Source organism: Platalea leucorodia (genome assembly GCF_965183815.1).
Source record: "Platalea leucorodia genome assembly, chromosome: 9".
NCBI classification, from domain to species: domain Eukaryota; kingdom Metazoa; phylum Chordata; class Aves; order Pelecaniformes; family Threskiornithidae; genus Platalea; species Platalea leucorodia.
The window spans coordinates 20,521,445-20,536,963 of NC_138831.1; the positions used below are offsets into that span (position 1 = coordinate 20,521,445).

Sequence of the window (15,519 nt, forward strand, 5' to 3'; positions counted from 1 at the left end):
TAATTGGGGGAAGAAGTTGCACATGCTCATGGTGGCAGAGGTAGTTTTGAGTGTGAATGCTTAAGGATGCAGTGTCTTTTATTTCTCTGCCAGTATGAAATCAGTGTGTTTCTTGGCCACCAAAAGAAATGGTTTCTGTTGTGTCCTATCTGCCAAAATGGTGACGGACATGGGGGGGGGAAAGCTGTGAGTCCTCTCCTGTCTTGGCCATTATGGAGACGATTGATTGCCTTTGGGTTCTCAGTGGCCTATCAGGACAGTTGTTTTGGGATGTTTTCCTAAACTCTTTTGGGAGTGTGACGGGAACTAGTCCGGTCGTGACAGCAGCTTACTCCCGGTAGGCACCTTTCCAGACATCTTGATCTTTTCCCCCATCACAGGATGAGTGCGTGCCCCGTCATGTGAACGGAGGAAGGGCCGTGGGAAATACAGCCTGCAAGAGCTGGATGCTTTACTTGTGGCAGATGGCTGCTAGATGGCCTTTATGGGTGTGTACACCGAACAGCTATTGTGCAGAAAAGATGTTTCCAGCAAGCATCAGATGTAGTACATACGTTCAGTAGCTCTGGTTTTGGCGAAGGGCAGGTGCTATAGCAAATAACTTTCTTACACTGAAAAAGACTGTCCTGCTGGAAGAAGTCACCTCTTCAGAGCATTTTCCAGACAAGTGCTACCTTTCCCCCTCTATTGCTTACATTATTATTTCATCAAGACAGGCAAGGTCTTGTATTCTTTTCTTTGCACTCTTGGACTGTCCTGTGCAGGAAGACTTAGACAGAAAATCCTTTTGTTGAGGGAAGCTGTTCATATTTTAATCTTTGAATTTCCTTGCCTCTTGGAGGGGGTGTGCCTCTCCTTTTGTATCTCTCCCTGTCCTTTCTGTTATCTTGTCTGACCCATTTGCTGACAAAGAGAAGGCAGTAAAGAAAGAGATACAGAGTCTTTAGAAGGGAACAGTTTCTTTACTTGCAGTCTTACAATGACTCCTTTTAAAAAAAAAAAAAAAAGTAATCTTCTGGTTTCTCTTTACAGTTGCTTCTGCTCTAGGAGTGTTTTAAATTAGAAAGTCCTTCCTCAGGTGTGCATTTTCCTCCTTGCCTGTGGCTCTTGTAGGCAGTTGCATCACTGAAGGGCTGGCGGAGTCTTGCATTTGGCCTGGGGTCTCATGCCTCAGTGCAAGCTTTGGAGAGTTAATACATTACACGTTGTGTAGCCCTGAGATTTTGGAGATTGGCAAGAGCGAGGCAGCAATGATGGGTTGTATTCATAGTCTAGACAACGTTTTTGAGCGCTGTATGTCATTCTGGAGGGCTGTCAGCCTCTATAGCAGGCAAGACTTGGGAGGACACAGCTTAAACTTGAGGCTTCTTTCCCTTTTTTTCTCTTAAAGGTAATCATTGTGAACTAGAATGGTTCCGAAAGTAATGATTTGTCTATTTCTAAATTGGTTGCTGGTCTCTTTCAGTTTTTAAATATTTTGGAATATAGTTTTTTTAAAAATATACTGGCATGTACTTTTAATAGAATTCTCTAGTTTTTCAAGTCTTGCTGCTTTAACTACAAGTGTTGTTATTATTGTGGAAAAACTGCACCACAAGAACTGGAGTAGAGTGAGAGATGAAAATGAAGAAGCTGCAATTTAGCTAACGTTTTTTCCTGATTTCCTTAAGGAAACTCCAAACTGGTACAAAAAAACCCCACTCCAACTTTGAATACAGATGCTGTTTCTAGATTTCCAGAAATAATGAATCTTCCTTTTAAACTTCAACTTGTATTTTTTTCGACTTAATAAAAAACCCTCACCTTTACCTTACAGAAAATGGATTTGAAAGTTGAATTTTCTGATGTCTTTTTCTTGAATAAAAATATTGCTGCCTCGCCTTAATTTTTTACTGTCTTTAGGTTTCAGGTTAGCTAGGTTGTATTCATTATACGCTAGCCAAAAGAAACTCAAGTCCACCCTTTAATGGGATTTTGAACTCTTACAGATTCTAGTCTTTGGTTTTGGTTTTTTTTCATGGGTGGCTTTATGATTTGTGTTTAATGTCTTAGAAAATAAAAAGGCACAATAAAAAAGGATGGGGCAGAGGGGAAGCAAACAATTTTTGGCTGTTCCTCCGTGAAATCTCATCAGTTTCATGCTGCTGCTTCCCATGAGTATTGTCAGCTAACTCCACCTCTCTTATTATTTATGGCAGGGAAGATTGAGGGGGAACAGAGTTAATTGTTCAGGAGTCTGGATGGGGTTTTGGGGATAGGGGAAGGATTGTAGAACTCAGGAGATAAAGATTCCATCTTTTTGTACTTTGTTTTGTCCTACTGTGCTGGAACTCCTCCTACATCCTATATCAGACAGGTGTCTTTCTCAGGGCTGCTGAGGGGACCTGTCTCTTCTCACCCATATCTTCACATGTCTGTGACATTTAGCATGAGGCTGTAAAAGGTGGAAGGGGTTACCTGTGGCCTGGGTCAGAAAATGGAGACCAAGACTAGCAGTTTCTGGAGCAGCAACTTCATTCCTAGCAGGAGAAGGGATGAGAGAAGACTTTTAGGACTTCATGACAAAGAAGGTTATGTCCCCTTGAGCAGTTTGGGTGAAGTTCAAGTGTTGAGTGAAACAAGCACAAAGCATGCAGGGAATGTGCATGAGAGGCTATGTATACCAGTATGTATTTATGGCCAGAACTCCACAGTGGCCCTTGGTTGCACAGGATGGGCTGGGGGGCCCTGCTCTTGTGGGAAGGTTAGTCCTCAAGTGGAGAAAGCAGCGCATGCCAGGAGCCATGCTTTTTAAGCAGGCAGCAAAGTATAGCGTAGATTGGGAGCAAAGCAAAGGTTTCTGAGATCAAGAATAAAATAAAATATTGATTCCCTGAAGAAGATCTCGGGAAGAGGCCTATGTTCTAGGGACAGCTCAGGAATATCTACTTATCCCAGACATAATAAGACAGAACATGAAAACAAAGAAAGGTAGAGGACTGAAGGAGGTGATTTTCTATTATTCAGGTACTAAAAATTGGCCCTTGATTTCAGGCAAGGGCATCATGGCCAAAGCAAATTCCTCTTCATGAGGTTAAAGAAATTACCCACGTGTTCTCATGGTGCAGATTGCATCACTTCCCTTTGTCACGACAGACAGGTGTTCCTTTCATGAGTCCTGCTTGAGTGCATATAGGAAAGGACCTGCCCTAACCTAGAGAAATTTCTGTCAGTGCTAGTTACCAGTTTCTCTAGGCAGGGCAGCTTATCTTCCTGCTCCCCAGAACAGAGCCTTATCTTTTCTTTGCCCCTTTAATGCTAGTACCCACATGTAATTGCAACAACCTGTTCATAGAGGCTAGCATTAAATATGTTAAATATTAAGGACTTACATGAGGAGGTCTATCCGTATTTTGCTTTGAGCTCTGGGCAGTTTAAAAGTATTTGCTGTGGGGAGAGGGATGCGCGCAGCAAGGGTGTCTAACTGCATGATATAATCTATGGTACTTTTGCCCTTTGAGTGGCAACTGCATTGATTTTTCAATTAAAAAAAAAAAAAAAAAAAAAAACAAACAACAAAATGAACTTCAGAAATAGATACCTCTCCATGCAAACCACATAGTGATGCCATGACTATTTAAAGAAAGAGACAATTGAGAGGATAAAGTATGCGAATGTTCATGTCTCACCTCCGATACATGTCTCACCTCCAATCCTTTTGATTGGTGTTTGTAACAAAGGCAAGGAAGCTTTGTCACAAGGACCGTCTCAATTTTTCAAATCAAAACGCTGCTGTCCTCTGTGCTGGAGTGGCATTCTGGCTGCTAAGACCATGTGGACAGTGATGCCAGCTTGGTGAGGCCATACCCACGGCTGCTTGTTCCCACCCCCTGACTGTTTTTATTTCTGTGCCTGCACAGCTGTTCATGCAACTTTGTAGTAGATTACATTTGGGAACTGAATTTTGCTTCCGGGTTGTTTCGTTTGCTGTCCAGGCACACAGATAGTTGTGCTGGCACAATACAGGAGTGATGTGCTAGTGGGAAAGAGCAGCTGCTGCAGAGAGCGTGTCCGAGGCCTGAGAAGCTGCAATCAGCGAGAGGGAAAATGGGTAATTTAATCAAGGCCAAATGTTTATTACCCTTCTGGTGCCTGTTAAATCTGAAAACTGTCTGTCAATGTCAGGGCATGTCACTGTCTCTCTAATTGGTGGGATTAACGTCAGGTTTTGGTCGCCATCTTCTGTTTATCACTCTCTTCTATTTAGTCTTTGCGTTTATTATTTGCATCACTCACGGATGAAAGCAAAAGAAACAGCATTTGTAGTGTAAGGTAACTGTCCAGATGTTTCGATTACTCTTGCAGCATCGCTACTTAACACTTTATGTGAAAAGGCGGCTGGCTGTGGCTTCTCCTTTCCAGAAGTAGTGCAAGAGTTGTATATTTCTTCCTTAAAAAAAGTGCCAGGGTTGTAGAGTGCACCTCACAACATCAAACACAAGCTTCTGGGCATAGGAAATAAGAAAAGTCAGATTGTCTTTGCAGGGGATGTTGGGGTGTGGGAGATAGCAGGAACAAAGAATATTTTCTTAAATCAAGAAGTTGTTGTAAGAGTGGTGTCATCGGTTGGGTTTTAAGTTTCTTGTCCGTAGCTGTCAACAAATTGAGGGAACAGGACCAAAAAATAAACCTTACAGAATCAGTGCCTTTCAACACTTAGTGTATGAAGTGTACTGCAGGCTCTAAACAGGGTAAAGCAATTGTCTTGAAAACTGGATGGCAAGATGACTATTGCATAGAATAGAGAAGATTTGGGGTTGAAGAAGTTAGCTGCTTTTGAGATGAGATATTTGGGGGAAAGATATTATCCCAGAAGAGATTTTTTTCTGATTTTCTCTCAGTCCTGGGATGTGGTCCTGTTATCTTGAAGGAGAATTTCCTGGGGAAGCTGTTTTTTTTTGCGAGGGGAAGCTCTTAACTCTGGACAATGCATAGTAAGATTTACCCTAGCCAGCATTTTTGAATTTCTGTCGACTGTAACTTCACATCCTGTTCTCCAAGGAATGTGAGTAACTAAGGCCTTTATTATGTGATCTGAATTTGTTTATTCTATAATGACAATAGTTAACTATTTGAGAGAAATAAGACCCAGATAATGAGTAGAGAACACTGAGGAAATGGGTGATCTGCTTAGTCATGCAGACTCTGTAAGAAATTGTTTTTTTCTGACTCTCCCTTAAAAAAAAATTGTTTAGAGGTGCCTTTTTCTCCCCCCTGTACTTACCATAGCACTCATGAATAACAAGACAGGAGATCTTATATTTCAACTAAATCAATATTTCTGGTCAGTGAAATGCCTATTTTAATAGAATGAGATACAGAGCTGTTAGCCTTTGCTGCTAGTGTGGAACCTTTTTGTGGAGATATATATGCTTTTATTGTGATGAGAAGGTGCATCCCCTAGAAAGTCTCTAACTTTTATCATCTGCCTCCTTCATTCCTAACAGAGAGAACTATGAATGAAATTGAGTGAGATTTTATAGCATTGCCAGTAAATCTGCTCTGGAAGTGCCATGTAACTGGTTTTCTCTGTTAAAGAATTGTACCCAGGAACTCCCATCAAAAGATGACTTATAGTTGCTATTCAAATTTCTGAGTTCAGCCCAAATCAATAATGATCAAGAATTCCTACCATTAGACAAATGGGTAGTTTGAGTAAAATGACTGGCAACCTTGATTCAGGACTAATAATTCAAGAGGAGGGGAGGAAAAATAGAGATGGGACAAGAAATTCCATTCCTGTTATATTTTGGGAGATATCAGCAGCTGAGTGTAGGGATGTTGACTTCTTACAACATATGGTCCTCTTCGCTTGGGATGGTAACATGTCAACAGGACGCCAGAAGAACTGGCTTGCCTGCAGTTCCTTCTGTACTTGCTGGGTACAGCAGCCAGTCAAGCAGCATTTGCAAACGCTAAATGAGCTTTGATAGAAAAAGTGGTCGCTTGGGGAAAGCAGTTGACTGAAACTTGCACTTAACTTTGAGGGAAAGAATACCCGAAAGGCTATGCGTTTTTGAAGATCACAGCTGCATGCTCTTTATTGTTCTGCTTCTGAATCTTGGAAATGTAACATTTGGGTTCTGCATGGGTATGAATATCTATGCAGTATTGTCTATTCAGTAAGAACCAGTACTACAAAAGACATTCCTAGCGTTTATGAAAGTTAAGTGAATTTATATATTTGGGAGATAGTGACATTTTTACTCTAAGAGAGTTGTGTCTAGTAGCCAACAGCTACTTCTGTAGATGACTGTCATGGTGCCTGTTCACCATACAGTGTTCTTTAATAATTTGCTAACGTGTCCCTTTTCAATTGCACCTTCCTGTCTTAGCATTGGATATACTTGTGCCCGTTCATAAGGGTAATTAATGTCCTGTTTAACATACGTTGGGACTGGACAGTTGGGTATGTTTACCAAAAGGGTATGGTGACCTGCAGGGTATGTTATCTTTATGTTAATATTGGTGTATCACCTTAGCCAAACTTGCATTGTGCTGCTTTTAAAGCTCTTTTGAAAGTAAGCTCAAGTATGTAGAGTCATATACTCACAATTTTATAGGCTTAAAAATGTACTATACATATCATGAGACTCATAGCTCAATTTCTTTTGTGAAATAATACTTATTATCTCTAATTGGGGTGTTTTGTCTGTGTATATGCAAATGATCCCCTGAACAGTGTGTTGGATTGTTTGTACTGTGTGGTGAGAGGCAGTAAGCTGCATTCTTTTCCCTTGCAGGCCTGTCCAAACCATTGGGAGGTTTTGAGCCAGCGAAACGCAACCAAAGTGGCGATTCCAGTACTAAGGACAAAACCACGGGAGTCTATTTCATCCAGTTGCTTTCCATGTGAGCTGCCTATAGTGTCAATCCTAAGTGTTATCAGAACAAATGTATTTGTGCAGGATATACAAGGATCGGTGGACTGTTTTATTTTGACCAGTTTAGTAGGAAAGGCAAAGATCTACAGGTTTTGGTGACTTTGTTCTCAAAACCAGCAGAAAAGTGACCTTTATAAGTGGTGTTTACTGTAAATTTTTCCAGCACTGTGCAAGTAGAATGTTCTGTTGGAGGGAATGACTCTGAAAGAAACCCATGTTTCTGACAGTTTTTAATCATTTAATGGATTTTTAATCTACAGTGGAATCCAATAAAACTTAGTTTGATGTCTGATTGCTTGACAGACTGGCGCAACTTGGGTCTAACATATGCTAATTGTCATCTTCATATCATACAAGTTCAAAACTGTTTATTTCCATTTCCTCCTACTTCAGGATTTTTTGGTTTTCTTTCTTTTTTTGCTTGTGTTCAAGTTTCTTTGGTAAACTGTAGGTGGCATAAGTAATGCTTTCTTGTCGCTAGTGTAATTATCATTGCTGGAGGTGGGGTAGGGAATAAAGAGGAATAAAACCATGCTGAATTCTTCCTTTTTCTAAAAACTGCATAAACCAAAACCCCAGGTTTTAAGTCTGGTTCTGAAGAGGAAGAAAGATGAGGCATCAAAACCAAACTCCCAGTCCTCTGCAACTCTTTGTAGTGAAATGCAGACATATGACCAAAGGAAGAGTTAAGTTGTGTTTACTTTGCACACTGTCATCAACAGAACACAATGTGACTGGTGTCTGTCTCATAGGGAATGGTGGGTTGCCCTGGACTGCTGCTGATGGGAAAGCTTGTTTCCTGAGCAGAGACGCAGTCAAAGGTGGTGAATCATTCCCCGGTAATGAAATGTGCTTCTCTGGGAGGCAAAGAAAGAAGAGTGTGTGGATGGGGCGATACTGAGAAAACAGGATAGATCAACTAGGCCTTTCAGCATTGGGAAAACATGCCATTTTCCTCATTCTGAAAGATGAAAACATTGTTTATGAGCTATATCAGTCTGTTTCTGTGGGATACTCTTCAAGGAGGTAAGCCATAATGTTAGTATATCTCAGTGAGCAAAGCCATAGCTTGTCTTCATAGAGTGACAGGGACTGATCTTTACTTGAGAGGGGATTAGCTCTTTGCCTTTTCACTCCTCTCTGTTCCACTGCTTCTGTTTATGTAATTTATTCTTGATTTATTACATAACTTCTTCTCTGGCACCTATGTATAACAGGAGCTTAAACTCCTAGAGGGATCTTTCGGTTATCTGGATCTTCCTTGCTTGTGGGAATTGGCTTGCCTCTTGCCATGGTTTGGGTACTCACAAAGAGAAGGCTTGGCATACCTCTCCCATGAGCTGACTTTTAAAATCTGTCTTTTGGAATTTGTGAATGGTTATCATTAATGCAGGGTAGGCAAATTTGCCCCAAATTAATCTGCTATATAAAATGTATTGAATATAATTTGGAATCCTGACATGCCATGCTCTACTATTGAGTCTTCCCCATCATTTGAAATCTTTTCTCAGGATTTTACTCCTCTCACAGATACTGTTTGTTTTCTATAGCTGTAGCACCATGGGCAAAACCTGTAAAAGCACACTTGAAAGTGGCTTTTATGTTGAAATGCTGTTTGCTTTGAAAGCAGAAACAGTGATCAGGGAAGGAAAGTTTCGTTTTCTCAACGTTTTCTTTAGCAGGGAATGCAAGTGCCATTTACACAGCAGTAGCCAGAGCTAAAAACATAAATGGGGATTCTGTGAAGTAAGAGACAAAATTTCTGTTCATTTGTGATGGTGTTAACCCGGATGAGTATCAGTAATTACTGGAAGCAAAACCGATCACATGCTTCTTGCCTCAGATAGCCTGAAATTTTATGCAGTGCAAAACAAACCGCTCTTCTAGATAGGGTGGTTCACTGATGAGGACATTTCGAGTATTTCGAAGGAAAGAGTTGATTTATAGGAAGCCAGTTTCTACTTTAATGTGATCAAATAAAATTGCTTTTAACAGCAATCCGACATTGTTTAGGCAAATAATTATATGAGTACATATATACAAACACAAAAATAGTTTGCCCATTTCTGCTGTCTCTGTCCAGGGGTAAAGAGCTTGTCAGTGCCTTATGAAGTCTGTATGAAAGTGAGCGCTGACATCTTATGAAGAATATTCAGGTTTTTTTCTTTAGAGGTTACAAAATGTTGACACTGTCAGCAGAAGGGTGTACTCACATCCCTTCTGAAACGCAGGAGAGAAAGGACCGTGTGGCAGGACGTTCCCGCAGCAGTTGATGGATGACGCCGGTGTGTGCCGCTGCCACCGGTCCGGGTTGTGTAATGATCTGCAGATGCTGCCATTGACTCGTGCTAGCTCTTTTTGTTCGGGATCGCAGTGGGAGCCAGGCCTTATGTAATGTTCATTGTCACGTTCTCCATTCCAGCACTGTCATGTCAACAGAGGAGAAGGATTAGCTCTCCCTTTTCTTTATTTTTGGGTTCGTTTTAGGGTTTTCATTGCTTTCTCCCACCCCTTCTTGCAGCAGCTTTTGTTTTTGTTGTCAGGGAACAACCAGTTTCAGGCTGTTTTTAGTATTGTGGTGCCTTTTAGGAAGGAGACTGTTAACCTAAAGAGAATAAAAGAGTAAGTCCTGCAGTTCTCCCAAAACTGATACATGGAAGTGTTTTTTAAAGCACTCTCGATTCCTGCTTCCCACAAATCACAGTGGGCTCCTTAATACTCACACAAAATGCAGGCGAAGACTAGATGCGTTGTGCCTATGTTTGCATGGGGTGGGGAGAAGCACACTTGCCTTCCTCAGAAGGGTGGTCCAGGGCAAGTAGGTGCTCTCCAATTTATGATTTTACAGGCTGCTGCTTTTTCCTTTCTTCAGTTTAATATTCCTGTAGTAAACACATCGCTTAAAGAGGGGATCAATGCCACTTAGTTTCGTTGTGATTTGAACAAGAGGAAATGAAGGAGAATTGTTTCTTCCTTCCCAGCTAGCAGTGTGTGGCCACTAGTTATCCATGAGTCACAGCTGAAAAACTGTATTGCTGGAGTCTTAACAGTCTCAGACTGCAAAGGAAGAAGGTATTTAAATCACAAAGTAATCAATTAAGGATGGCTTTAAATGCAATTTGTGGGGGTTATCGCTGGGGGAAAGAAGTTTCTGTTGATTCTTCAGTAAACACTTAAGTTTACTGTGTTAAAAACATATGGGGATCTGCTAGACTAGTCTTGGTCAGTAACACCGTTGGCTCTTTTTGAGAAAATATTTATCCTTTTAAGTGATTCCCCCCTTCCCCACCATTTTTTACATGATAATGTAAAACAGAGATGTTAATACGTTACATAATGTAAATTAGGGAAGTTCTAATGTTCGTTAGAATCAAACTGTCCAAACCCACTGATCTCACATTTATTTCTTATTAGATTTTTAAACTGAACAGAAGGTATTCATTGTTATTTTGCAATAACATTGCAAGTTATTACTTGCAAACTGTTACAAGATTCTTTTATCTTACAGAAAAGCTTAAGCTCATGACTTCTTTGGTGATCCATTTGTATGCTTTATAATAATTTTCCATTAGTTACTGAAGGCTACCTATAAGGTACCAAAACTGTGCTAGCATGCAATCTAGCAAAGAGATGAGATTTCTCCCAAGGAGCCAGCAGTTACCTTCGTACGCATCCAGTTTGATGTTTGTGTGTGAGCTGAGTGTGTAAGAGAAATCTATGGCTGCAACCAACCAACCATTTTGCTGGTTTGCTGCCAAACATGACTGTATAGCAGAAACTGAAGAGCGTTATGCAGCACTGACTTTGAAATACCTGGTTTTATTAAACTGTCTGTGCAAATCCTCTTGTGATTTGCCAGCATGCTTGATCCTGTTTCTATGGCTGGGCACCACAATGACCAATGTGAAGTCTTGATTACAAAACAGGCTTTAAGGGACAAATCTTGATGAGTCCCAGATATTGGGCTTGGCTGGAGGTTGGGGAGGTGTTGGAATCCTCTTTACTATTCAGCACTGTAGTAGCATTAGTGTTAAACCTGCCCTTTCTGAAGGGATTTGTATGGGATGGATGTGTACTCGGGAATGAGCGTGTCCTGTACCTAAATCACTTGTGCAGTAGCAGGCAAAGAGCTGCTGAAAAGCCACGTTGGCTTCTGTGGCTTCCTGGAGGTACAGGGGAACCTGCTCCTCCTTGCTCAGGTGGAGAAGGACTCCAGTCTGCTCTGTCCTGCATCCTTCCTTTTTACTTGTTTGTATTTGTAATGGTTAATTAAATAATAGTTTAGTTTTTGTAGGGCTGATGAGTCCTCTGATGAAAGCATTGATGTTGTACAGAAATAGGCAAAGTCACCACATCCCGTGATGTTTGCTGTTTGGCTCATGGCATGCGTGACCCTGTGGTGAAAAACTTGCTTAGAAGGGGAAAAGCTTGCTTTCACATTTCTCTCTAACTTCATACGTAAGAAGAAATGGTGATTTTAAACCTTTGCAGAGTGAAAGAAAAACAGGAGGACAACAGAAATGTGTCCAAATTTGCAAGCCCTTGAAGTTTCCTCGTCCAGAACTGAGCCTCCTTTCTGTGCAGGCTGAGGAGGAGGCAGTCATCACCACATGGCATTTACTTACTATCTGAAATGTTCTACCTTAAAAAAAGCAAAGCCCAAAAAACTTCTGAACTATTTTTATCTTTGTTGAAAGACAGGACATAATACATGAGAGAGGCTGTCTTGGATGTTAATTTGATGTGCAGTTGATTGCAGGGTTTAACTTCCTGGGTAGGATAAACATGACAGCTCTTTTCTCCTCCCTGAGTAAGCAAGAGGAATTTTTCAGTGTTTTTGCCCATTATCCTATCCCATTTTCTCAGCGGCCTCACCAGGTATTGAACTGGACACTGTACCATATGGACCCCGGCTTTCTGTTGTAAACTGTGGTGCAGCAGGTTTGGTTTGTATTTCTCGGTGCTGGTAACCCTCCTTACGGCGCACCGCTGGGGGTGCAGCTTCCCTCTTTGCGGCAGGGCAGGAGGCTCATGGGCTGATCTAATGAGGGACAGCCAGAAAGTCCAGACAAACTGTAACTTTGATTAGTTGAAGGTAATCTGTTTATCTCTCGCGAAGTGCCCTTCCTACAGCGATTAAATGTTGAGCACGGTGCTCCTGTGTGTGCAAAGGCAAGAGATGGGGCAGGCTGGAGTAACTCAGCCATAAAACAGTAGCGGTAGCTACAATCTGGCCCTGTTGTGTAATTCCCCTTGGTGGAAGGCTCCGAACTGGGTCAGATCGGTGTGAGAAACGAGGGCAGTCTCGTGGCTGTGTAATGCCTACCTGCCTGTCATGCTGTGTCCCTGCTGCGTGCTCCCGGTGCCACCAGGCAAGGTGGGAGCCCTCCTGAGACCTGGGGCTTATGCAAGGGAGAGCGGCTGCGGAACTGCGGAGCCGAGGAGGAGAATGGGAGGGAGGAAGACAGACAGCAGCATGACAGTAGGCACAGAGGAGTTAACCATCTTTGTTTCACCCAGCTTCTGCAAGATTTAATTAAGTCTTTTTGAAAGCTTCTGTTTAACTCTTCTGCATATGGCTGGGCCTGCTGAACGGGTGTCAAGAGTTAGCTTATAAAGAACATGTACTTACTGCTAAACAAAAATAAAGCTTAGATTAGACCCCTTTTGTACTCCAGTCTGAGAGATAGCTGCTCTCTGCTGGGTTTGGTTTTATTTATAGAAAGAGAAGGATCCTTTCCTTTAAATAATTTTCAGAAAGTGTTTTGTGGTGGTTTTTTTTTTTTTTTTTTTTTTTAAGGTTCTGCAACAAACAATGAAACATGAGGGATGATACACAGCAGGATACTGATGAGAGAAACTGTATCATGTGTCATTCTTTGACCTGGAGTGTTTAGTGGCATTACAGCACTTCTGCTTTTCCTGTTTGTAGATGAGAATTCATTCCTGCCATTTTAGTAGTGTTTGTATTTCTTCTTTTGTATTTCTTCTTTTCTTTTTTTTTTTTTTTTTTTGGTTGGTGCTTAGTTTGCTGGGATAGTAAAACATGGAATTTTTTTTAATGTGCTTCTGTTGATATGGTTTCCAGCAGATATTATGCAAGGTGCTTTATAGCACAGTATGGACAACATGGGAATAAATAAATCCCCTTGAATTCCCACGTGACCAGTGGAGACCTACAAAGGTAACACTGCTGACCATCTCCTTCTGAAATGTAAGGAAACACATGCAGCTTTACAGTTACAGGCCCGAGTACAACCTCTAAAGAGTAACAAACAATGTTTGTTTTCCTTAGGGCTGAATATCATCTGGAAGGGAACATTGTTGCTATTTAAAAGTAAAAATAAGCTGCTGTTTTGAAATACACACATAGACTTTAGAATGGTGTTTGTCAGGAAAAACGTCTGATAATAGATTGCTTTGCATCTGCAGTCCCTGACTGAAGTCATCAGACATCAGAAAGTAAGCAGCGCCGGACCTTGCAGTGCCCGGGGGTCACTGTATTGCAGCAGGCTGACAGCGGCAGGGCTCGGTACCTGCCTACCAGCAGACCACAGAAGCTGCGTAAATCTATTTGGCTTGTGTAAACTGGCACAGTTCCACTTGAGCTAATTTAGATTTTGGCCTTTTCTACTATCTGCTTGACTAAGCCAACTTATTTTGTGTGACACATGTAATAGTGTAGGGACTTCAGTTGTCTCTGCCTGGTGGTAAAGTGCTCCTGGGACCTAGCGGTGAAAAGCTTCCTATTCCAATACCAATCTCCGCAAAGCCTCTTCTTCTTTTGTGTTTATTTTCTTTCAGACACTCTTCAATGTTATTGAGGAGCTGAGAGAGGCAAAGCAGGAACTGATGACTTCAGCTGGAATAATTCAGCATACTTGACAGTTAGATTTTCAGCCCTGCTACAGGCATGTTGAGCTGTGTCTTTAACCTTCAAGTTTCTGAGCTCATCTAGTTACTGCTGAAACACAGCTGAAAATGAAGTTTTTCTGTTTCTTGAAGTGTTTGTTTGTATGCTGTCTTATCTGCCTAGAAGGTTTTTTTTTTTTAAAGTGACCTATCATTTCTCAAACATTTTATCATTTGCACTGGAAGCGTGGTGTAAGTAGGGGACAGTGGAAAATGAGTGACGAGGAAATGTTTCTCTCTTCTTTCTTTAGAGCTTTCTGGGGAATGTGTGAGTAGTAATTCTTCCGAGGCTTGATTTTTGAACACATCCTTTGCTTTATGTTCCTTGAGATCATGATGCCTTCTTTATTTTCCTTTCTTGGTTGTGTTTCTTTCTTTTCAACCATCTTACACAGCTCCTTTATGATAATTCTTTGTATATGGAAGAGGAGTACCCATTACTGTCCAGAAGTGGCAGTGCATGATCTGAACAGATAAACCCGTGACTTCGTGATTGCGCTGGCCCTCTCTTTAGGCTTTGTTGTTTTACACCATGATTTCTGCTGTGATGTACTGGAGTAGTGTAACAGAGGAGTTATGCACAACCAGCTCCGATCTTGTCCTTTAGAGGAAGGACATGCAAATTCTCTCTGATCCACCCTTCCTTTGTGTTTACTTTTCTTCTTACTCTGCTTTACAAAGGGACATACAACCTTTAAAAACTGGATCTTTGTTGTTTTCTGTCCGTACCGTTATTAAGGTAACGCTGTCTCCGTTCTGTTTGTTGGAACGGAGACTCAGACAGTCTGTGATGAGTAGCTGGGTGACCTTCGCAGTGGGTACAGCTAAGTCAGGAGGGTGGTTTCTGTCTGCGACCCACGGTCTGCCTACTGTGGTGGTGTTTGCAGTGCTGGGGGATCAGGGTAACAGATATCCATATGGGATTCTAAGTCTGATCCTTTTTTCTGCGCTTCATGTTTGGACGGTAGTGTTTTGAAGTTCTTCACATAATTTATTTATTTTTGCATCTTTGTATAATCAGACATTGATACTAGGAATCTTTCTGCTGTGTCCATATCAAGGATACCAAGAAAGAGGTGTTTTTTTGAGTGATTAGTTACTATATTGGTTCTGATATTGATTCTACAATGCTGGGTCTATATCATTATGATACATTGCTTGTGGCATCCATTTTCTACACAGGATTTTGTGTACAGTCTGATATAACTGTTATTTAAAAGACTGATGGCAGATTTGTGTTTTTATATGCAGTAACCCTGCTATGATTTTGAGCCTTGAGGGTCAAAGGTTGGGATTTACTGGGCTCATTACGTACCTCTTTTCTTGCAGGACTGCCTCACGGTAGAACATGAGCAGGTAATGCACAAGGAGCACCACTGGGAATCATGTCAGACGAGTCAATCTCAGGGAGTGATCCGGACCTGGACCCGGACTTGGAGCAGGAGGATATGGAAGAGGAGGAGGAGGAAGATGAGGAGGAGGCGATGGAGGAGGACAATGATGGGGATGACGAGGAGGACTTACTTGATGAGAATGGTAAGTGAATGGGGTTGTGAATGTCTGCATACATTTGTTATACAAAACTGGCGTTACTAGTTTTGGTGAGTGACACCTTGGTAGATAGGATTAGGATAGGATAGGTAGATTAGGTAGGTTAGGATTTGTCCAGCGTTTCGTAGGGAGA

General features: G+C 41.5%; 1 protein-coding gene across 7 annotated transcripts in view; it reads left to right on the forward strand.

Moving 5' to 3' along the window:
• The window catches only part of RAD54L2 (RAD54 like 2), a 95,227-nt gene that overhangs the window by 29,155 nt on the left and 50,553 nt on the right, over window positions 1-15,519 (forward strand). For 3 of the 7 annotated variants that reach the window (XM_082321142.1, XM_082321147.1, XM_082321141.1), the window contains 2 exons: window positions 6,783-6,891; window positions 15,165-15,371. In XM_082321142.1, the coding sequence (XP_082177268.1) occupies window positions 15,221-15,371 (151 nt within the window). In that variant the 5' untranslated portion in view covers window positions 6,783-6,891; window positions 15,165-15,220. Of the gene's footprint in view, window positions 1-419; window positions 489-6,782; window positions 6,892-7,819; window positions 7,950-15,164; window positions 15,372-15,519 lie in introns of those variants that run through there. The other 4 variants (XM_082321145.1, XM_082321144.1, XM_082321143.1 and 1 more) reach the window with 3 other exon arrangements.